Source organism: Choloepus didactylus, chromosome 23 (assembly GCF_015220235.1).
Source record: "Choloepus didactylus isolate mChoDid1 chromosome 23, mChoDid1.pri, whole genome shotgun sequence".
Taxonomy (NCBI): Eukaryota; Metazoa; Chordata; class Mammalia; order Pilosa; family Megalonychidae; genus Choloepus; species Choloepus didactylus.
Window position 1 is genome coordinate 19,998,176 of NC_051329.1, and position 25,063 is coordinate 20,023,238.

The 25,063-nt window shown below is 39.9% G+C and overlaps 1 protein-coding gene across 1 annotated transcript in view; it reads right to left on the reverse strand.

The window, feature by feature from the left end:
* The window catches only part of ANKRD13A (ankyrin repeat domain 13A), a 32,605-nt gene continuing 7,542 nt past the window's right edge, over window positions 1-25,063 (reverse strand). Inside the window, exons 2-15 of the mRNA XM_037816925.1 lie at window positions 21,568-21,700; window positions 20,657-20,781; window positions 18,523-18,568; window positions 17,232-17,375; window positions 16,399-16,588; window positions 12,413-12,479; window positions 10,840-10,921; window positions 9,874-9,935; window positions 8,987-9,117; window positions 7,730-7,887; window positions 6,960-7,073; window positions 4,569-4,729; window positions 2,827-2,894; window positions 1-2,079 (exon numbers count right to left, since the gene is read on the reverse strand). Of these exons, the coding sequence (XP_037672853.1) occupies window positions 1,884-2,079; window positions 2,827-2,894; window positions 4,569-4,729; window positions 6,960-7,073; window positions 7,730-7,887; window positions 8,987-9,117; window positions 9,874-9,935; window positions 10,840-10,921; window positions 12,413-12,479; window positions 16,399-16,588; window positions 17,232-17,375; window positions 18,523-18,568; window positions 20,657-20,781; window positions 21,568-21,700 (1,677 nt within the window). The 3' untranslated portion in view covers window positions 1-1,883. The remainder of the gene's footprint in view (window positions 2,080-2,826; window positions 2,895-4,568; window positions 4,730-6,959; window positions 7,074-7,729; window positions 7,888-8,986; window positions 9,118-9,873; window positions 9,936-10,839; window positions 10,922-12,412; window positions 12,480-16,398; window positions 16,589-17,231; window positions 17,376-18,522; window positions 18,569-20,656; window positions 20,782-21,567; window positions 21,701-25,063) is intronic.

Here is a 25,063-nt window from a genome sequence, read left to right on the forward strand (position 1 = left end):
TATTGTATGAGCACCCTCTAAGGAAGCAGTCTTTATTTGCATTTTAAGAGTGAACACATTCATGAAAAAGGCTGCAACAGGTTGACACAGTGCTCAGTCCCTTTTTAACCTACTGCCTGGGGAGAAAGTCAAAGACATTGGGAAACAGGGTAATGGAATGCAAACAGAAATTACCTGTGGTTCACCGTAGTGAGTAAACAACGTGGCCTAACCGGCAGCCATTCCCAAGAAGCATCTTTGCTCAAGATAAGCATCAAACAAAATGCCAAGCTGCATATTTGGAATAAATGTGATGTTGCGTATACTGGCCTTGTGTGCAAAGAAGGAATTTTGGTCAGACCATGACAAAAAAGGCAGATGATTCTATGGAATTAAAAGCACAATTCTTTGTGACTAGAAACATTTAACTGGCAACACTAACTAATTCAGATGTTAACTGGAACAGTAGTTTATTTTTCTCTTCCCATCCCAAAAGAAGCACAACAGACAGGAAATAGATGCAGAATGGAGGAGGATACTGTTTACCAGGTTATCTCAATGCAGCCTGTGGGAGTGAACACATGGGCCACAGTGAAGGGGCACTCGGCTGTATTCCACAGGGTTCCGTATGTTGTGTGATGGTTATTTACAGAAGGGTTAGACAAAATAGTTAACTACTAAAGGTATCCAAAAAAGGCCTGAGAAAATCTGGTTAAAATGTAGAACTTTGTATTGCTACTGATGGGAGTAGTCATTTTTATATCTTTTAAAAATCATAAAAAGATTCTGTTAAAAAATATATTTATCCAGAAAGGTGTTGATTTGAACTCTTAAAAAGCAATATGGAATCACCATTTTCCCTTTTGAATAAATAGAACCATTGATGTCCGTTGTAAGCTCCTTTTCTAATTTCAAGTCCACCCCTTTCTCTCAAGTGAGACGAGGGCATATAGTGGGTTCTTAGGCGTCTACATGGAAACCTTTCACTAGAGAAGGTGTAGACCCCACACTTGGTTTGGTTCTTTGCTGTTCCAATATTTTGGCAGCTTACCCACTTCAAGAACAGCCTCAAGTTCCTCTATCTGCTCTTTCAGGGACAGTATCAGCTGCCTTTGATTTAGCATGGAGGAAACTGTTGTCAAAGGAAATGCCTTTATAAATTCAAATCAGATCCCTTAAAAAATGGAGTGAGGCTGTTTGAAACTATTAGTATTTTTTAAGGCTAAGGCAACATCTGTGGTCATCTGTATATTGTAATTTGATGCAAATAGCTAACCATAATCTAAAATAGATCCTATACATATCTCCTCCTGAACTTTAGCTGGGGGTAGAAGGAATGGAGTAAGGTAGAGATGGAGGAGGCATAGTGACAGTGTTCTAGAAACCCTGTATAAAGGTGAGAATAAAGAGTAGATCGGCACAGATTACCCATTTCTTTGGTGAATAATAAGAAGTGTCTCACAAATTCTTATAAACCACTCTCCAAGAAGGCTGCTGCTGCTCTCATATATCAAAGCACCCTGACTCTGCAATAACGTTTTTTGTTATTACTCCTTGATAAAAATTAATCTACAAACCTGCCAGGGTTGGGGTTTTTGTCTAAAGCTGGTAGTAAAAATGTGGCCTGCAAGCCAGTACAGCTAATGGAAAGTGACGATGCTCTTCTCCTCTTAGCTGGGAGTCGGGGCCTGCCAACCCCAGCCCCTTCTCCACCAGGGGAGACTCATGGGTTGGCCTGGGAGTCCCTAGGCCTGCACCTCTGCACAAATACGGGGGCGGCTGCCATCTGCCCCACAGCGTACGCCAAGGTACAGTCCCTCAGAACCCGGCACACTGGTTGACGTGGCACCTGTGGTGCAGCCCCCAGCCTCTGCTTTGTGCAGCCCATGCTTGGGTGGGAGGGTCTATTTCTCAGTGAGCGACAGCTGTAAGACTTGCTGGAGCTCTGCCTCTTCTTCCTGAAGCCGAAGCTCCCGCTCCTCCAACTCTTTGGCGGACAGCTCCATTGCCAGCTGCAGGTCGCTATCAAAACGGCTGGTCTCGCTTGGGGCACCATGACACAGAGTTTCTGAGCTGGCGAGGAGACTCTCCTGGATGGCCCTGGGTTGGAGAAAGGGAGAAAAGAGAGACCCTCATCACCATAATCATCACTGTAGCAGCAGCAACTACATTTCTTAACTGCTTACCGAGTGCATGCTGTGCCAAGCACTTTATGCATAGGATGCTATGTAACCCCACATAACCCTGGGGGGGGTGTAGGTGCTACATTCAGGGGAGCAAACAGGCTCAGGGAGGTGAAGGAGCTTCCCCAAGATCACTCAGCTACCAAGTGATGGGGCTGGGAATTAAACTTGGATCTACTTTAAAGCTAAGTCCAAGCTCTTCATCAACAGGCTCCCATATATGCCTAAGTACAGGAACAGGCTTTGTAAAATGAATCTTACCAGTTTTCCCCCTTAAAAAAAATAAGGTATTCTACCAAAAACTAAAATAAAATGTAAACATCTCTGTAGCTCTTCCCCCAGGTGTAACCATCCTTAAAACTGTATCAACTTCCCACTGAGGGCATCTCAACCCCTCCATTTTCTTTATAGAAAACACTTACATAGAGTCTTTCAATAATAGCATTGGCCTAGGAACTACTCAGCAATCCCATTCAACCCACTCCTAGAAACTCAGCTATCAAGAATTTAGAGCTATTTTAATGAGTAACTGCCACAAGAGGAAGCAGGAGAGTTAACCCTTTATCAAGTACCTCCTGCCAGGCATGGTGCTGTGCACCTGCCTGGGTACCAATAAAGTGCCTGTGTCAGGGTCGGTTTAGTCATCAGAAGTCAAGTCAATCACCTCTCATACTGGGCATCATAAGCATGTGTCTGGCTGACCCCTCCATTCGAAGCTGGTCCTGAAACTTCCTAAGAAAAGCAAACATGGTGGCCATGAATACTTCTTACAAGGAAAAGGCAGCATACTGATAAGGAAATATTTACATGTACACTATTGACGGTGCTCTGAAAAACTAACAGATATTTGGGTTACCTCTTTAAAACCATGCCTAAATGTCAGGTACGACCTTTCACAGTTTGCACAAAACCAATCTATTAAAAACAGCTAATCTTGGGCAACTTTGTTTTGTAACTATTGATTCTGATAAGCTCCACCCTACAAATGGGGAAGTTGAGGCTCAGTGAGGTTGAGGGGCACACCCCAGGGTCACAATTAGCAGAGGAGGGATTTGAACTCAGACTTTCCAGGTTCAAAGCTAGCATCCAGCCCCCAGCACCACTCTAGCCTTCCCAACCCTGAACAAATTTTAAATGAACAAAGCAGACAATGCGTTTACAGCAAGAATAGAAGCTATAATCCAGGATTTGTCATTTTTCACTTTGGTCACTCTAGTGACCAAACTTACTTAGGGTCGAGTAAGGATTTATGTCAAAACTTAGAGTCAACAAGGTTTATGTAGACATTCGGGGGGGTGGGTAAGCTCACCTACATAAGGGAAGGAAAAGCATACTGGGCTGACAGTGACAGTGAAGCCTGGGGCTGGGTCTTCTCCCAAGATGCTTCCCAAAGGGATTATGCCTGCTTTGGGGTATGGCCCTTGGACTGGCAGCCTTAGAAAACCAAACAGGTCTGGAAATGGAGCCAAGATGGTGAGCAGGAATCCTGTTACCCAAGTTCCCAAGACCCAAGAATAAACGCCACAAATCTGAGCCAGTGGAGACTCTGGAGTGGGTACTGTCTGCAAAGCAAAGCAGTCCCATGAGGTCAGGGGTTGAGGCTGCTTCCCTAAAGAATTCCCAGTGCCTGCCACGAAGAAAAGCAGTCCACAAATATCTGTTGAATGGACAGCAGGAGCCCAGGATACACGAGTGGGCGGTGGAAGGAGAAGGCAGGCCTCAGCCTAGCAAGAGGGAGAAGCAACAGGAAAGAGGGGATGAGGGACGGTGCGTGGCGGAAGAGAACCTAAAGCCCTGGACCGCTGCCAGGTGGTGAGCCCTGGAGAAAGAACCACATAGGATGACAAAATGAAACAGTCCTCTCCTTAGTTCTTCTTTTAGCTGTAGACTCAGAGATGAGTTTAAAGAGATGACACCCTTACAAGAGAATAAAACATTTAAGTAAAAAAATTTGACCGAAGTGTCAACTACCATTTTCATCACATAGTTAACAAACAACCACACACAAAGACTGGTGTTCCTGGGGAGGAAGTGAGATTAAAATCTACGTTATTACCTAAGTACAAGATTACCAACACATCAATAACACTGCAAGAAGAGTATCGTGGTGTAAACCAGCAGAGCTTGTGAATTTACAGGTTTAGTACTAGAAAATTATGTAGTGCTTGTCAAAAAATACATGATTTTTAGTCACTCAGATGAATATGAGGAAAAGAAAAGTGGTCGGGAGGCATTTCGTGCTGATGCTAACTGGGGCTATGCAGACCGTCTTACATAACAAGCTTTTGTAGAAAGATAGGTGCTGAAAACAAAATAGTCTATATAAATACCATGAATATTTCAAAAATTGGGCCAAACCAGAGGGTAAAATCTCCCAAGCCTGGCCATTGATTCTAATAAATGCACCTGGCTCCGGCTGGTCTCCAGTAAGCTCTGCTGGATGGCAAACTGCATTATCTCGTAATCTTCATCTTGCAAATGCATGTTTCGGCCATTGTCTTGGACATGATAAGATTCAGGAATCTCAAACACCGACTGATCAACTTCAAAGTCTGTCAATTGAGAAGCTGAAACACAAAAGGGCACTGTCTGAGTTAATTACAATGAAGTTTCCACTCCAGCTTTTTCTAAAAAGTAAATGTGATAAAATTGAAAGGATCAAAATGGTGATAACCATGATTTGCTCCTATGTGAGAATTTGAAAAAGAATAATCTCATCAGAAAAAAGTACCAGAATACTGCTTTATTTTTGCCTTGATTAAAAAAAGAATTTTAGTGCTGAATTAAATTAATGCATTACTCATTAAAAAAAAAAACAGACTATAAAATGAAAGTGAAAATCTCCCTCTCCACACGCTTTCTCCTATTTCCAAACTCCAGAGAGAACCATTATTTTTTTGTGTATCCTTCCAGGAAGGTGATGTATATATGTATGTGTGGGTGGATATGTATGTATGTGTGTGTGTGTGTATACACACACATATACAGTCAAAAATATGCAATCAAAATATGCAAAAAAGCAAAATATGTCCTTTTGTTTTTTTATTATGAAGTATAGTAAACATACAAAAGAAAGTATATATCTGTACATACTTCAAATAAAATTGCTAATAACAAACCAAATGCCTGTCCTGGCCTAAGACACAGAATGCAACCGCACACATATCCCTCCTTAACACCACCCCCTTCCCCCTCCCCATAGGTAAACATGTAATTCAGAATAGTGGGTATCACTGCCTAGCTCTTCTTTGGGGTTTTGCCACATCTGTTTAATCTTAAACAATAGTTTGTTTTACCCTGTTTTTGAACTTGACATTAGTGGAATCATACAGAATGTAGAATGTGTTCTTCAAATTGGATTTTTTTTTCATTCAACATTATGTTTTTGAGATTCACCAATTTTTATGTGTGTGGCTGTAAATTTTCATCTTCACTCCCGCATGTTATTCCTTTGTATTAAAGTGGCACAGTTTGCACATTCTAGTATCTCATGACATTTGGGTTGTTTCCAGTCTTTTGCTTTTATGAACGGCGCCGCCATTCCATGAACAGTGTTTCCAGAACCCTGTGTGCCCAGGTTTCTCTAGGGTACGTGGTTAGGAATCGCTAGGTCATGGGGTGTGCATATCTTCAATTTTACTAAGAAATGCCCAACTTTTTTTTCAAGAAGTTATACCAATTTACTCTCTCACCCAAAGTAGACAGAGTGTTCCTTGGCTGCACAACTGCATGAGCACATAATATTACCCAGCTTTTTTGCCCATTTGGTAGTGTAAAATTGTATATCATTGCTGATTTTAATTTTCTATTTTTAAAATTTTAATATTTAATTTAATTTTAATAAAATTGTAATGTATTTACAATGAAAGGCTGTCTTTTAATTCACATTCTAATAAAGGAGAAAAACCATATGACCATCTCAACAGTTGCAGAAAAAGCATCTGACAAAAGTCAATACCCAATAATGATTTTAAAAAAAACACAAAAAACTTTAAAGCAAATTAGGAATATAAGGGAATTTCCTCAACCTGATAAAGGGTATCTACCAAAAAACTACAGCTATTATCACGCTTAATAGTGAAACATTAAATCCTTCCTTTGGGAACAAGGCAAGGATGTCCACTCCCACCACTTTTATTTAACATTGTACTAGAGATCTGAACCAGTGCAATAAGGCAAGAAAAAGGAATAAAAGGCTTACAGATTGGAAAGGAAGAAGTAAAACTGTCTTTATTCACAAACATGACTGTGTATGTAACAAATCCTAAGAAATTTACAAAAACATCACTAGAATTAATAGATGAATTTAGCAACATTGCAAGATTCAAGGTTAAAATGCAAAAATCAACTGCACTTTTATATACTAGCAATGACCAATTGGAAAATGAAATTAAGAAAATTAATCCACTTATAATAGAATCCAATGGCAAAGGAGCACATCCAGGGATTGTTTCGGGGTGATAGAAATGTTCTATATCTTGATTGTCATAGTGTTTACATGGGTGTATACATTTGTCAAAATGCATCAAACTGTCACACTTAAAATGGGTGAATTTTATTGTACATACATTATACCTCAATAGAATTGACTTTTAAGAACATGCTGTCTTTTTAATCCAAATGGGATTATAAATATTCTACAGGTTTTTTTTTGTTTTTTTTTTTAATTTAATAATGTCTTTTCCCTTCATTCAACACAGAGATCTACTTCATAAGATGCTCCAATTTAAAACTGAATAATTAGCATAATGACTAAATGCATGAATTTTTAAAAATCACAAAATCCAACTTTTTTACCTGAATCAGCCTGGGTCCCTTCCACATTTTGGGATACAGTTTCCTCAGCCGTGCTACAGCCATTAACGTTTCCAAATGTAATCCGTGCATTTAAGACATGAAATAATGGAATTTCTAACAAGATAAAAGCTTTTATAAATAAACTTTACTGAGTATAATAATAGAAATAGCTATCATTTTCTGAGTGCCCACTATGCTACTACCATACCAAGTACTTTTTATAACTATGGTTTCATTTAATCCTCCTAACAACTCTTCCCCTAATATACGGATGAGAACATTAAGATTAAGAGAGGTTAACAACCTGTCCTCAATCCCAGTAAGAGATGGGGCCAGGATTCAAGGGTCATGAATATACAACCATCCAAAATTAAAATCGCTCATGAATAATAAGCTTACTAGTTCAGGCCCTAAAACATATTTATGCATCAAAGGATCATGGTATCAACTGTCTTCTTCAAACAACTATCTAATTTGAATCATGTAAATAAGGTTTAACATTAAAACAATGCAAGTGTCATATCTGTATGCCTTTTTTTATCTGTCAGGAAATAGAACTGTAGGTTGGGGGTCTCCCAGTTTTGATATGGTTATCTCCAACCCTGAACTAAGAAACATGACATTCTTTAAATCAAACTACAGAATAATTCTGACCTCCTCCATTATATCTAGTATACATTACTTTGTGCCTAAAGTGCTACGATTCACTTGGAGCACATTTTATCTCCCACGAAAACCTCCAAGTGTTCCTGCGCTTTATTTACTGGTACCTATTTTGACAGGAAATCCAGGTGGGAATTCCAATTTGATGAAATCTCTCAGTCTTGCAAAGTGAGCACTAGTTCTGGCCATTAGGTCAATGATAGGAATGACCTGCTCCACGAGAGAGAGGGGAAACTCTTCACACATCCACAAGGTAGCTTTAAACCTGCAGGAGTCGACAGAAAAGGACTTCAGTTATCTCTACAGACAGGGAAAGTAGATTACATACATGCGGAAGGCAGACACCATCAGCCTCCTTTCCAACATTCTCCCCACTTATTTCAGCATTTCCTACTTCAGAGGCAAAAGAGATAAGAACCATAAGAATTCAGATCACTGATATCTGGCAATCAAGGGAAATGGTCTGCATTCAACCAGCCACTGCAACAGACTTAACTGATAGCAAAATATGAAAAAATAAGATAGCTGGTGTCAAACTGCAACCCAGTGACCTTGATTCTTGAAGATGATTGTATAACTATGTAGCTTGCACAGTGTGACTGTGTGATTGTGAAAATCTTGTGGCTCACACTCCCTTTATCCAGTGTATGGACAGATGAGTGGGGAAATGGGGACAAAAATTAGATGAAGAATAGGTGGGATGGAGGGGATGGAAAGATTCAGGTGTTCTTTTTTGCCTTTATTTTTATTTGGGAGTAAGGAAAACTTTCAAACATTGATTCTGGTGATGAATGCACAAATATATGGTAGTGCTGTGAATAATTGATTGTACACTGTGGATGACTGTAGGGTATGTGAATATATCTCAAACTGCATTAAAAAAAGTAAATGAACAATGAGGGGGAGGAGGGGAATGGGATGTTTTGGATCTTCTTTTTTATTTTAATCTTTATTTTATTTTTTGGATGATGAAAATGTCCCAAGTTTGACTGTGCTGATGAATGCACAACTGTATGACGATACTGTGAACAACTGATTGTACACTTTGAATGATTGTATGTTATGTGATTATATCTCAATAAAATTGCATAAAAAAATACAATAGCTGGCAGAAACCATTTCATGTGATTGGCTGAAGCTTATTGGCAGTAAAGAAATAAGGAACTCTTATATCCAAACTATATTCTGTTTGGAAAAGGCTAATAGGATGGGTAAACTACCCTTAGCTTTCATCAGATAAAGTGGTTTAAAAATTATCTTTAAAGGAAAAAGGGAGAGGAATAACTGAACATAATACAATAAAATAGCACTTCTTAAATAAATACAAATCCATAAGTTGAAAATGGCCACAGACGCTCTCTTACTTTTGTGTTCTAATCGTCAGTTCTTTAGGCCTTCCAATGTCCCTGTCTTTCAGATCAAACTCTTCATTGAAGTACTCATCAGGCGTGATGGCCGTGGGGTTGTTGGCAGTGGCACACTCTGTGGTCAGGTCCTGCCGAAGCAAAACCCAGTGGAGTTAGAAATGTCAAATTATGCTCCCAATTGGAGGCCTCTGACACGCCGTCTCTGAGGCAGATGCATTAACCAGCTACGAACAGAAAGTTCTAGTCATTAACTTTATTAAGTTACAACATGGAACAAGACAGTCTATAAAGGTATTACCAAACCACAGGGTAAGTTGAGTGGATTTCTCTACTTCAAAATTAGCAACTGACTATTTCTGCACTCTCCTTTTTATTTTTACCCCCAACTATAGAAAAGGTAGGGAAAAAAAAGAGAGTCAGAAATATTTAAAAGTTTGTAAGATTTGGAAGCTCGGGGCCTGCCATTCTCTATTTTGAGACGCTGGAAAGGTAATTTCATTTTTCTGGCCCTTGGTGACATCCATTGTACCAATTTCATAGAATTATTGTGAGGGTCATGTAAGACAATGTTTGTTAAAGTGCTCGGTAAAATATAAAGTTCTATACACTTTTTAAGTTCCATTTTTATAAAGAGGGCCTAGTTTATAATGGACAAGAGAGAGAAAGCACCTGATTTCTATAAATCACTACCCCTCCTCTAAAATCCTTATTTTTAAAGACTCACTCATCTAATTCTCTTCCAAAAGAATATCTCAAATTCCAGGATGAACATACTGCTTAATCTTTTCAAATAGGATGATCTGCTCATGATTCAGAAAATGCTATCACAAGTAGAGATGAGTCATTTCAGCAGACAGTGCTGAGGGCCCACTGCTTCAACTTACCCCTTGTGCACCAAACTGATGTTCCACAGTTCCCAGCAAAGATTCCAGGGGATTCCGGTCCGCTACAGAGGGGAAAAAAAGTTTAATTTCTAATATTACACCTTGGCTTGTGGCTATAGAAAATGATTCTCATCATATTTTAAAGGTTCTGATCCAAGCTACCAATGTTAGGAAATCCTGAAGTAAAGTCCTCCATTGATGGGCAAGCTGAAAAAATCATACACAATAAAAACACAAGCTAACTTATCCTTTATAGGACACTTTTTATTTAAGAGCTCTACACTAGATGGACAACAGATACAAGAATTAAAGCGGAATACTAGAAAGAGTATGCACTTAGGAATGAGCCCGATCTGGACCCCAGTCCCACATTAGCCCCTCACAACCCAGATAATTTCCCTGGGTCTGTTTCCTCATCTATCAAGTAATTGTAATAGATGGACAATGGTGGTAAGTGAACAGTGACTGCAGGCTTGCCACATACTGCATTACTGTTCTAAAGGTTTACATGTCGTAACTCATCTAATCCTCCCAACAATTCCATGTCACTATTGAAGAAACTGAGGCACAAGGCCACAGAGCTGCCCGTTGGCACAGCTGGGCTACCGCAACCACTTATGGCAACATATTAGCTTAGCACCCAAGTTCTGTCATCCCAAAATCTTTCATCACGATAGTTTGGACTAAATCACTCATTCCACTGTTAAAGATTCTCCAAAATCCTTATCTACTGCTGAATCTAACAACTGTCCTTCATAAAACATAAAAAAGCTTTTGTGAATGGCTTTAAATACAGCTGAAGCGACTATGATGAAACACCTCCAAGAATGAATCAGGTTAAGGAAATTTTTATAAAAAGGAATTTAGGGTTAGGATTAGTGCTTCTCAATCACCTTAACCCAAAACTTAACAGAATCAACCAAAGCTCTCTCTAGGCTAAAAAAAGGGGGAATGGGGAGAAATTACCTTTATATCTCTTTTTTTCTTCCTCAGTCAGATGTTCTGTCCGTATTTTGGTTATCACACTCACATTGTTTACCGTGTAAACCTTGAGAGATGTGTGCAAAGAAAATAGTGATGCAGGGAATCAAAACAAAAAAATCAGTATAGTAAGAGCAAAAATGCTAAAGCCAAAAAAAAAAAAAAATCCCCCCCCAAAATCTAGCAAAATAAAACTGAGAAATGGTTAACAATCATTAGGATCCTTCAGACAAAATGTACAAACTATACAAATGTATCAGCAGCTACTTTCCATATCACAATTTTAAATACTGAGGAGTTAACAGGGTCAGGCTGCATCTTCCTATGTTTCTAGGTAGGAGTAGAAACATAGGTAGGATTCTTGCTCAAGAATCTCAAATGAATGTCCCGCAATTTAGGTTTCCAGGCAGGATTTCTATTGTGCTAACCCAAACTGTATCATGAACTTCTACAGATTTGTGGTCATCTTATACTACTATTGACTTAGACAGCCATCTGCTGGACTGAAGGAAAAAGAAACAAACACAAAGTTCTCCACACCTATAGGATTTAGAGAACTCCAGCAAATCACTACTTAAAAGGTATCCTGTGTCTCTTAATTTCCTAATTGATATTTTATGCTTATAGACCTTTTTAAATACTGTTGAGTCTATTTTAAAAGTTTTCAATGAACACATACACTGGGAAAATCTTTAAAAAAAAAAGGTGTTCTGTATATTGGCAAAAAAAAAAATCATTTTAACTGTCAAGAGTAAATGCTCTGTTATCAAGGTTAACTGAAGAATATGGGAGTCTGGAAATTCAAATATAATGGTTAACAGCGAATTAACTGTATATGCCCCATGTGGGTTCCTGACACTCAAAGATTCAGAAAACAGACTCAGCACCAGAAATGCTGTTTCTAAATGTCTCTTGCTGAGCATGATGTAATTTTTCTTGGCTCACTCAGAGCCACGAGAGGACCCTGGCTTCTGTGACTCCACTACATCGATCCCTGCTGCACTGAGGGGCTAGAGAAGGGCCAGGGAACCAAGCTTGCCAGCCGACAAAATGCCAGATGACTTGATGGGTTCTATTAACTATTACTACATAGCTATTACAACTATATTTTTAAATTCCCTGGTGTCATAAAAATGGTTACAATTAGCCTGATTTAAAAAAAGAGACTCATAAAAGCTACTTTACACTATGTATTTTTTAACCCACTCAGGTTATAAAAAAGAGATGAAGAATTGTATTAAATCTAATCCTTTCTTCGTTCTTTCTTTTTTAAAAGAATTAAATGACTAACTTGTCATTTCTACCAGGACAACTGGTACCTGTACTCATTTCTCTACAATATTCTCTCTCTTTGGCATAACTAGAGCCCACCTTGGGACATGCTATCCCATTTCTCAAAGTCAAATAAATAAAAATTCAAGTGAGAGACACATTATACAATCCCCGTTCCCCCTGAGCATCGTCACGGCACAGGTGCATGAAAAAATCTGCACAGACTCCTCATTTGCATAGAAGCTAAATAGCTACATTAAATCTTATTTTAAGAGTTTCCTTTTACCTTTGCTTCGTAACCATTAACAACTTCTGCTTTATCTGTTCTCCAGCCCCAGAATCCGGATTTAGTTCTGATAAAAAGTGAACACCACAAATTTCTACATGTACAATATGCCATTCAGATTTATCCCTGCAGCCTTTATAGTGCTGTTTCTTTCTTCCCCCAGCTTAAGTTAATGAAGGACACTTGGAAATTACGGTCCTATACTGTGCACAAAAGGAGGCTGTCAATGGCAGATGGCTTAAGCACCCCCACCCCCACCCCCCCAGTTATTAATCACCCCTGGCATGGAAAGCCTCCATTCCTGGCTTCTGTCCAAAAGCCGCCAGCACAGGGGACAAAGGTGGTGACAGTTACTAGACAGCTGTCCTTAAAGAAGTGAGTGACGATGACCAGTGTCCAAAGGTTCGCCACAAGGTGGAATCTGGGTCTGAACATTTGTGGGAGTCATATGAACTGGGGGCAAGGGCGTCTGTGGCACCATCTCCATAAGCAGCCTCCTCTCAGTCGAGGAATTCTTAGGACCAGGAGGCAGAGACCATCCCGCTCCTTGGAGAGAGCGGAAGGGGGCAGGAACTCATCCTGGTGGCGAACCACGTGGAGAAGCCATTAATGCCTGCAGAATGGCTTAGGAGTCACTCGTTTTATCAGGTTTGGTGGCACAAGGGAAGAGGATGCTACACGCAGTTTTTCAGCCCAGCCGTTGATTCCAGCTTGTGGAACTGCTTTTCAAGTGGCCCAGTATTCCAGCAGCAGCTGCGGCTTTGGTAAAACGCCCCCAAAACCCAGTTATTTAACTCAACCTGGAGAGCACATATAGGAAGCAGCAGCAGCCAAGAGGCTCTGATTCATTTTCACAAAGCGCCTCGCCCTGGGAAATTCTACCACTCATGTGGGCGCCCGGCCCAGCCCTGCCCTTTGTCTGGAACATCACATCCTGGCTCCACTGTGGCTGCTGCACTTGGCCCTGCTGTAGCACAACAGCTGCCTCTGCCCGGACCCCCACGCGGTGCAGGAAGTCACGCAGGAAGCTCAGGAACAGTGGCAGGTTAGCCAGGTCTCAAAGAGTGCACAGGGTTATTTGCATTTTATGTTTCCAAACAGTTTACTTTTCTTCTAATGGGGTTTTGTAACTGAAATCAGGCCAGATGGAGTATTATGAGTTTCACAAATGTATTATAGACCATGAGATAAAGGAAGAGACCAGAGCTTTAATTTTTCCTATTAGTTGTCTACAATTAGGGCAGCATTACCCAGGGAAGGAAAGAATCCTGCAGGGATTATACACCAAATGCTAGAAGCTACTTCCCACTCATTTCAGAAACAGAACAGCAGCCTCTGGGGGTGGGGTGGGGGATGGGAGGTGGTAGCTTTGGGGACCACACCTGACTGATTAATAAACCAGAGTCTCCTTTTAGTCACCAGTAACTGAAGATTGAGACATCCATTTTAGTTAACTAATTCAATCCTCAATTCCTTGTCTTTCACTTAAGTCCCTTGACATCTTGGTCTGCCTGGGAAGTAACTGTTTCTGGCACATACGCTTCTGAGGTGCCAAAGGAAGACTCAGTCTGCCCCACTCCAACCTTCAGGTACGCTGAGAAAACAGGGCTTCACTTTCCTCCCTAGGAACTACCATGCTCCCCAATCGTCAACATCCACTCTATCACAGTCCTGCCCTTTCCACTTCCTCCTCCATTTCCAATCCCTGTCAGCAGTTTGGTTATTAAACTCCATGTCTCTACCCTGTTTTAAAACCAAGATTCTAATAGCTCGTTAGCTCTTGATTAACTCTGCAATCAGAGGCATCTGAAGATGATAGAACACCCAGCTTCCCTCTCTTGGCACATCACCGAAGGCAGCGCTTGGCAGGCACTGTGACTGGGGGCTGCTACACAATTTGGAGAAAGGCTCCAAGAGTGGCAGGAAATGTCTCCTTTGAGGTAGACAGAGCATTATCTTTCAGGGAAGAGAAAAATCTAAATTACCACCCAAGAGAATATACTGACAGGCCCAAAAATCATGGGGGGAGGGCACTAATATGCAAGCATTAAGCTCCAAGTAATGGATTAAAAGAGCAAAATGGATAAAAATGACTATCACACAATGAGAACGAGCCATACCTTCCAAAATCAATCAAATGAACATGTCCACTTCCAGTAAGCGAACCTCACACCTAAGTGGCTCAGATCATTGCTCAGTGCATGGCAAGCACACTGGGCACACACTTAATTCCAAGCACCATAAAAAAGCAGCTGTCTTCCAGAAATTCTCTCTCATCAACCCACTGTCAGTTGCAAAAGGAGGGTCAGCTTGAATCATTTGAAAACCCTGTGACCATGTAAAAACATACATGCCTTAGTCCTCAGTACAAATGGAATCTGCTGTCATTTCCCATCTACCCTCAGCAGGGTAACAGTCTGTAATCATCACACTCTCTTCATAAATAACGTTTAATGACAATCCATGACTCTAGCAACTTTGCTGATGAACTGAAGGGAACAACATCTTTTCTCCTGACATCTTAGAGTCATGGCCTTCAGAGGCTTCATCTCTAGTTTCACTCCTTTTTCCTTTCAGCTAAGGAAATGGAAATCCAGAAACATAAAGCACTTGCCCAAAGCCACAGAGCTATTTAGTGGCCCTGCCAGTGGTGCGCCGTTCTTCCCACTCTCGTCTCTACTGCCTGCCTGTGGCAGTGAGGGCAGCTCTTACTGTCTTCCAGCTTTATGAAGTCTCCCGGAGCCCTAAGCTGAAGGTGCCCTCCCTGCCTGCAGACGTGTATGCTGAAGCGTGGAGCTGTCTTTCCAAGACCCTTCCAGAAAAAGCCACAGTCAAGTCCCTAAACCTCACTGTCCCTGGAAGACCATGGCCGTTGCCTGGAGAGGCCAGTGCGAGGAGGAGACTGGCCAGGGGGACCTGACCCCTGCCTTAGGGACAGATGTGTTTCTCTTAGCAAAGCAGCAGAAGCCCTGCGGGTGCCACAAAGAGAGGGCGTTTGGTTTTGGTTTTCCTTTCTGCCTCTAACAGATACCCTAATTCCCCAGCTTGATCTAATCAAGACGAAAGAGCACTTAAATTTTACGGTGGACTAAGAAAACACTCAATTTTTATAGCCACTTTTATATTGGAAACAAAGGAAAGAAAGATAAAAAGAGAGGACAGTTAGTAGATTCATTAAAAGAAAAGAAAACCTAAATCCAGGGTGGTATTGGCCATTTTAGCTCAGGTCATGCTACTCTGGCTTACAAAGAGCTGGTTGTGACATCCTAGGCAAACACTTAGGGCTCTCGAGGGACTCCACGGATTCAGTGTGTGCGATGGGAGAAACGCTGAGGCTAATGGCTTGTAAGAAACAATTCTGATGACCCCTAGGTCTCAGCTTCACTTACAGGCAGAGACCGTCCACACCTTCTGTGCAGCCCGGAGCCAGGGGCAGACCGTGCTCTCATCAGGATCAGCCAAGGCACAGACTTCTCTGGAAAATTCTCCCAGTAGAGTCTGGAATAAAACTGAAAAGCTCCCAAACTCTTGCTCTGAACTACTAGGCCCCTCAGGTGGGAAAAAGAACCACATATAACTATATGATAGCATGGATGTGACTGACAAATATTGGTACAACTGAATGCAATACTGGATCATTTCTAGCTTCCAGAGACAACAAGCACCACAGTATGGGACTAGGGAGTGCTGTGGATCCCTGAACACCAAAACAAGAGTAAGATTTGAGCAAAACCCATTAGAGAGGTCCCATTAAAGAATATGAAGACCTTTCTCCAAGAGACTTACTCAGCCTGCTATAAAAAGGATATGCAATGCAGGGTGTCAGGTATGCTTTCTATTTGGTTAGAGCAGAGATCAACCTTAAAACCCACTAGCGTTCATTATATCGTATTAGAAATATCCCACTCCATCCATAACTTCCAATTCATACACACATGTCAACTCCCCAGGGATTAGCCATTAAAACCTAGCGCCTAACTTCATACCTCTCAAAAGCTATGTTTTTAGTATCGAGGCTGGTGTTAATGACTGGGCTTGTGAGCCGCCTCTCAACTTCCCTGCCTTTTGGCTTCATCAAGTCCAGGGTGAGGCGCTCCATTTCCTGCGACAGGTCGAAGTGTTCGCTGGTGACCACTCTGTCATCATGGTTGACTTCCATCAACTCTGCCCAGTTGTCTGTTAATGGGAACAAGGGCGTAACTAAGCGCAATGCCGAGAAGGCACAAGAACAAGGATGTCTGCTATGTTGAAATGCATAATCCCATAAAACCTAGAGTACTGATTACTGATAACCTCCTTGCCCAGGGATTATCTGGCCTGCTTTCTCTGACTCGTAGGAGGCTTCTAGGCCACCTTCCCCAAAGATGCAGACTTTTGCAATAATTTGCATTCTTTCTTAGCAACACATTTCATCTATCTGCTTCTTAAAATACACAATTATGAATTTAATATAAATCATTTATACACAAAATTGGCTTAGCAATACCCCCTCTCACCCTCCATTAGGAGGTTCATCCTGATATGGAGGGAAAATAAAGAGAAATAAGGCAAAACAGCAGACGGCTTTTCCTCAAAGGCTCAGGAAAGTGAGACAGACACATGTCAAAAGGCTAACAGTGCTGGGTCACAAATGATATGTGCAAGATGACTATCCAGAGAAGAAATAAGATGGTGATTGAGAGCTGAATAATTAATAAGAATAACAAAAACATGCCCTAGATAGGATCAGATAAGGCAAATGAGTCTGAACACATTTCGATGGTTAAAAATCACCAAACTTTAGTATAAGCAGTGATTCTAAAACATTGGAATCACTCACCTTCACCCTTAAATATAAAACTACGCCTCCCTCTTATCCAGCTCATGTTTTCAAATCCCAGCAACGTGATATCGACACGCAGTTTGGCACCACTCTTCCAAATGCGACAGACATCGTTCGGGCATATCCTAGAAACCAAGGGCACTGGAGAAGAGAAGCGTAGTACTGAGAAAAACCTGAGGGCCAGAGCAGAACACCCAGGCCCAGGAAATCAGGAGTCTGGCTCTTAAAAGAGGATGGGAGTGGCAAGTTGGTGATCATAGTATAGAACTGAACTTGGTGGCTCCCACACTTATTGTGTGGAAAACCACCCTTGAACAATAAAAATGGACCTTCTGTTCTAAAGCTCTCTATAAAAGTACAGATCTGTGTCTTGTCCGGAGAAAATGCTAAATGAATTTCCCAAGAGTATTCTTGATTCCGAAATGAACCCGACTTATTGACGCCCACCATGGCTATCGAGTGTGCCCATCTGGCTTTTCTTATTGACGTATGCTACTCTTACCATATGGCCGCAGCCTCCTATATTGTCATAGTCACCATTCAAAATATCAAATGTCTAAAATACGTTGCTTTTTAAACAAAACCTGAAAGAAGAGTGACTATACGCATTAGAAAAGAATTCATTAGTTTCACAGAAGAATCAGAAGTTCTCTTCTTTTAGATACTTCTTCTTCATTTAAATGTTTAATTAAAATTATGAATTCCTGCCTGAAAGGGAAATCTGGAAGTGAAAATGGCTGAAAACCTGGGAGAAAGAAGCTTTTGTTAACAGATCTACAAGAAATAAAAGTAAGAACATCTCAGAAATTAAACTGTCAGTCAATTTGCCTTATGCAATATTTTGGAGAAATACATCTATTTTGTAAAAAACAAGCTATTATTTAAAAGATTCAAGCTGAACCACATAAGGAAATAAGTCACAAAATTATGATATACCCACTACTAAAATTCTAGCAACTTAAAGTGATATTTTAAAAAAGCAATAATGTGGATAAATGTCAGTTATAAATGACAAAAAAGAAGACAAAATTGGCCATATGGTATATGGACCTCCGGGGAAAAGCCTCCTATTTGGAGGGGAAAAAAGATTGGAAGGAAAACACCCCAAAGCAGTAATAATAGTTGTGCTTAAGTGAGATGATGGGTGATTGTTTTTCCTTATTCTTCTCTATGCATTTCCTAGATTTTTTAAAAAAAGCCATGTTATTTTTATAAGGAAAAAATAAACCCATATTTAGCCCAAATAAACTTGGAAACAAAAATAAATTACCAGCCCACAACCACTTACCCCAGCTGGTGAATTCCCATTTCATCTGCACATAGAAATCGGGAGCCTGAAGGGCAGACAAACGTTTAAAATAAATTACCCTTGGGTCTATTAACTAAACACAAATAAACATAGCAAGGCCTGATAGGATTAAATAAATAAATAAATAAATAAATAAGGGAGGACAGAGAAAAGAAGAAGAAAAGCATAAAGGGCAAAACCCATCAAAATGGATGCTTATTTTTCACCTTGAAACCAAAAATGTCAAGACAGTTAAGAAAGTTCATTGAAAGCAACAAGGCTGGAGAGGATACAAGTCAAACTTAAATCGGGGGCTCAATCAGATTTCTGGTAACAGAAAGATGGGCCTGGGAAGACAGACTTATGTACTACCACACAAGGTGGACAACAGTCTGTTCCAAACAGAGAGAAGGGAATGTCGGTTCCATCTCTTCTGTGGGGAGCTTGATTGTAGAAGGCTTTGTGTGCAGGGAATCGCTTCATATTTATCATACCACTCAGTGAAATTAAGAGAAGCTGCTAGATATTACTTCCCCAGAAAGTAGATTTTCCTTCCAGTTAAGAGAATTTTAAACTTTGAAGATTTGGCTTTCTCAAGTTCTACACTACCAGAGTAGCCCCATTTAGGGTTATTTTCTTAACTACTGTGGATTCTTATATACAGTTATTGGAAAGCAAATATAAAAATACAACTGTTACCATCCACAAAGCAGAAAAATGCTAGAAATTCCAGGAGTTTTTCTCTTTCCTTACACCTCCAAGACTTTGTAGAAACAATGGGCCGAAAGGCTGAGAATCAACCCCGGAGTAAAACCAGCCAGGATTCCAAAGACAGGCAAAGACTACTTCCAAGGGGTAGCCAGTAAGAAAAGCTGGCACGCTGTGTAAGGAGACACTGCTGCAAAACAAAACCGCCAAATGCAGCATCTGGTGGCACCAGGTACACAGGTCACTCATGAGCTGTCAGGCAATGGATACAATTCAATGTAGCCCATAGCTATGGATCAATATGGGTAAAAATAGAAAATCCTTTGCACTAAATTTTTTAAATGAAGGGTGACCTCACATTCAAGCAACTGTTTTCTGCTTTGCAGAACAAGCAAATGATGCTTTTAGTTCTCCCTGAAGTAAGCTAGAAAAGAAAACAAATCCATGTGATCTTTGAACCCTCATAAACACACATGAATTTTAAAAACAATGTACACAATTATTTCACATTTCAGGAGGGGGTTCACTGTAGGACATGGGAATTGAATATCTTAGGCATGCTTCAGCATGAGTATGAAAGACATTTTTTAAGTGCTTAAATAATGTGCAGTGATTGCCTTTCTAAGAGCAAAGTTGTTCCTTTTCTCGATAGAGCTTTTAATTTTCCTCAGTAAATATGTTTTAATTAAACTTAAAAAGCTGATTTATCTAGCAAATCTCTATGGAGATGTTTTGGGGAGCTTAACTTCTGTGCTTAAATTGAGAATTAAAAGACATGAAAACTGAATCATTGGTACTTTCTTGTCTCCTATTTCTCTGGAAATACTGCAAACAGTTAACTAATAAGACAGTTCTTTCAAAAGAATAGTAACCATCATCCAAAACACTTCTGTGAACCTAGAAGTAAATTAAAAAAAAAAAAAAAAAGGCCTCTGAGTGTCACAAAGCTCATGCACTATAATCCACAAAACAGATGAATTGCCCAAAGGCCAAAAGCTGTGAACGAATTAAGGCAATGGATTAGAAGTCACAAAATACTAACAGCTCAAAGTGTTGGAGGTAGCAAACCTCAGAGCCTCAATACTCCCTGAAAATCCCTGAACAGCAACTGATGCTCATCACAATTTCCCCGAGTTACCTATTCTCGGGATGTTACTTTTAAGGAGTCATGTACCCAGACAAATTATGGCCAATGCCCATTTTTCTTAAATTCTCATTTTTAAATAGAACTTAAAATGGTAATTCCAGTGACCTGGAAAATAATTTGTGAAAGACCATTCCTTCAACAAGTTGGAAAGGCAAAGAATAATGCTATTTGGAATTCAGGATGTCATCGTCACTAGTCTCTAGGAAGGCACACAAGGATGCGAAGCTAACGGTGCAGCACTTAACTCCAAGTAGCACATTGCCACATTTTTACGGATACCTCGAGAATTTTTTGGAGCAGCTCAGGAACACCTTCGAAAGCTATGGATGTGTTGTGGTAGTCTCGATGTTGAAGGACTGTGTACACCATCTCAGGATCGCCAGTGCTCACAGCCTCATGTAAAACTGAAAAAGCAAAAAGGGGAGAATTAAATCACAGAGGATTCTTTCTGACAACCTCTAAAGCCAACTTGAAAAGTAATTACATAGGCCAAAGGCCAAAATTTTCTTCAAAGCAGGAGAGAGGCTGTAGTCAAACCTCACCAATTTTAACCATGACTTCTCATTGCTAGCTCTTAACTGAGTGAAAAGAAAATATAATGGAGTGCTCTTAGTCTCAGGATGAAACCCTCTCCACATCCCACCCACTCTTGCCCTTCAATCTGAAATCCTGATGTTTCCAGAAAGCTGGCTTTAACAATCATGGTTACATGTAGAAAGGGCAGGCAAGGCTTGTGCTCACGAGTCTCCTTGCACAGCCAACACAAAACAGCTCTGTCCAATATTAAGAGAGTCTGCAAAAAAAAGTGAAATGCCAGGAACTCACTGGAAGAAGCTACTTCTAGTCATAATTTCCTTTTGATTTTTGCTGATCTTGATGGATTCACTGGAGTTACCATCAGACTGGCCCCCACACCCATATACGGTGGAGAGGATTTGTGCTGAGAGATGCTTCCTGGATAAGAAGTCACCCTCTACCGGGCAGTTGTAGTCTAGGACAACACAATTCGGGCTGTTGTGCTGCAGGATCCACCAGCAACCTCCGCGGCACCCATCTCCCTGCTCACTAGTCCCAAGAAAGGAAGAGTCTGAAGATGAAGATGACTGAGAAAAAATATGGCTGAGGCTGTTTATTATTCATAAAGAGAAACCAAAATGAAAGGCCTTAAATTATTTTGAAAGTATACTTGCCTGTCCATCCCTGGTGATTTTCCTTTGTAACATCTGCTTTATGTCGGAGCAAGACTCTAGCAGATTCCAAGTGTCCCAAGGAAACAGCGAGATGCAATAAGGTTCGGCCTCGTGGATCCAGAGCCTCCACGTTCTGTGAAGTAAACGTTAGCATTCAATGTAAGTCTGTTGGTGGACAAATTACATAAAAACGTGGAAATGTGTTTGGGAGATCATATTAAGTATAAAAAGCAGAAAACAGTATTTACACACTAATTACAGCAACATTAGTAAAAAAGTATGCTTGCATGTGGGTGTGGCTGAAATATGAATTTGGGGGACTATAAATAAATTCTATAGTTACTGACTTCCTTTTTCTATAAAGTTAAGAGCCTAATAAATAAATGTTAGCGCTCAGCTTCAGATCATCAAACACAACCAGAAGATATTAACCTTCAGCTCTCAGCAGCACTCAAATTAAGTATAAAAAAGGCCAGGGCTTTCATGAAACGCAATTACCCTCTGACATGAACGTGGGGGGTTTCTCAAGTACAGATCAGCATTCAAGTCTAGGACAGGAAGTGCAGGACTTTAATCAAAACTGAAAGTACAGAAGATAATCTGGGCCATAATAAAACTGCATTCTCTAGCTGGATTCCTACCAAGATACCACTTTCATTATTGTGTTTTGAGCTCCAAGTGCCCTGAAGTAGCACATAAAATCCTGCAGCACCCATGGCTGCTCCAGCCAGCAAGCATGAGCCATCGGGCTTAGATGTACTTACGGATAAACGTAAAACACACACGCATCATTTGGGAACATTTCCCCTTCAAGGATTTTCTTCCACGTACTACACGTACATATGTGGCTTTTATCTCTTCGTTCCTGTTATGACCCTTTTGCAACATTTGGTCTACAGAGCCAAGCAACGATTTCTCTGGTGTGGGCTAAGTCTGAATGAACAGACAGCTCCTTCAAGAGACGGCTCTGTAAGTACTTCCAAAGACACAATAAACTGCCATGGGACTTTTAGAATACATTAAAAAAAAAAAAAAATTAACACCATAATACTTCTTAGGAAATGTGCTCTATCTTTATTTGAGATTCCAGTTGTCCAGAAACTAACTGTAATCTCCAAAGATATCCAGCACATGCTGCTTAGTGGGCCACGGGGACGGGGTAAGAAAGCAGGACTGTGGGTAAACGGCTACAGTTTACAGGTATTGAATCCCCCTGTTTTGCTAAAATTATATCAGTGTTATTATGCAGTAAAGATAAGAGCTGTAGTTAAGGAATAATAGGAGCGGTTGAAGACATTCTGCTCAGGGAACAGAAGTCATCCTGAATTGATCCCAGGCCTTGGTGTTCTCCCAGGTGCTGAAATCCCACCGCCTCCCCTGATTCCCTGACTTTTCTCTCGGTTATGGCTTATCTGTTTCACCAAAGGAATCGAGACTTCCAAAGGGTACGGTCCAAGTCTCATATTTCTAGCTTCTGCCATGCTAAGTCTCCAATTTCAATAAATACTTGTTTTGGAAAAATTAACGAGGCTAAAAACTATGAATGTAGTTGAATTTTGGCAGGAAAGACATAATTAGCAAATTCATTAATTATCTTCCTACACATCCACAAAATACACTGTCTTCTTACCTAATAGTTCAATCTAAATAGAAGTGCTAAGTTCAGCACACTGCGTGACATATAGGAGGCACTTAACAGTATTTATCACACAAAAGGGAAACTCTATTTACTTATATGTCACACACCTGCAATCCACACTCCAGGACAAAGGCAACATGTTAGACTAAAGATTAATATGCAAGCTCCTGGGCAACCTTTAGATGTGATGTATGAATAGAAGGCAAATACGTTAACTTTGGACGACAGGAAAAACCGTATGTATAAGCCATACAGAGGCATACTTTGCATGGCTAACTATAACTCCTCAGGGTCTCCTGGGCCTCCCTTCGCACTTGAAATGACAGAAAGCGGAAAAAATCCACAGCATATTATGGTGATGATATGATTTAAGCAATGGGTGAATAAAGATTAGAATAGAAATTAATGAAATAGAGAATAGAAAAATAGAGAATATCTATGAAACCAAAAGTTGGTTCTTTGAAAAGATCAACAAAATTGACAAAACTTAAGCTAGACTGCCCAAGAGAAAAGGGAAGAAGACTTGAATTCTTAAAATCATGAATGAAAGAGGGGATATTTACTACTAACTCAGAAGAAATAAAATCATTTTAAAGGAAAACTATGAACAAGTTTATGCCAACAAATTAGATAACTTAGAGGAAATGGTCAAATTCCTATAGAAACACAAATTGCTGAAACTGACTCAAGAAGAAATAAGAAATTTGAATAGACCTATATTAAGTAAAGAAATTGAAATATTTATTTTAAAACATTCTACCAAAACAAGCCCAGGCCCAGATGCCTTCACTGGTGAATTCTACCAAATATTTAAAGAAGAATTAATACCAATTCTTTACAAACTCTTCCAAAAAGTAGAATAGGAAGGAAAACTTCCTAATGCATTTTACCAGGCTAATATCACCCTGATACAAATCCAGAAAAAGATATTGAAAGACCAGAAACTACAATCAATATCCCTCTTGGATTTATACTTAAAAATCCTCAACAAAATATTAGCAAACTGAATTCAGCAACATTTAAAAAAGATTATATACCATGACCAAATAGGATTTATCCCAGGACTGCTAAGTTGGCTTAACATCTGAAAGTCAATTAGTGTAATACACCCTATCAATAGAATAAAAGGACAAAAACCATATGATCATTTCAATGGATGCAGAAAAAGCATGTGACAAAACTAACACCCTTTCATTATAAAAACACTCAACAAACTAGGAATAGCAGGGAAATTTCTCAACCTCATAAATGGCATTTACAAACCACTCACAAGTAACGTCATGCTTAATGGTAAAAGACCCTAAGACTGGAAAAAGACAAGGTTATTCACTAGTGCCACTTCTATTCAACATTGTACTGGAAGTTCTATCTAGAACTAGAAAAGAAAAATAAATAAAAGGCTTCCAAATTGTAAAGGAAGAAGTAAAACTATCCCTATTTGCAGGACATGATCTTGTAAAAGAAAATCTCACTATAAAAACTGTTAGAATTGATAAACAAGTTCAGCAAGCTTACAGGACCCAAGATCAATATAAAAAATAGAAATGGATATTTCTATACACTTCCAAATAAGAAATTAAGAAAACAATTCCAATACAATAGCATCAAAAAGAATCAATTTAACAAAAGAAGCACAAAATTGGTACACTGAAAAGAAGCTCTAAAAAGAGGAAAGGCATTCCATGTTCATGGATCAGAAAAGTTAATATTCTTAAAATGTCAATTCTCCCTAATTTGATCTACAGATTCAATTCAATCCCTGTCCAAATTCTAGTCAGCTTTTTTTGTAGAAATTGTTGAGCTGTTCCAAAAATTTCATATGGAAATGAAAGGAACCCAGAGTAGCCAAAACAATCT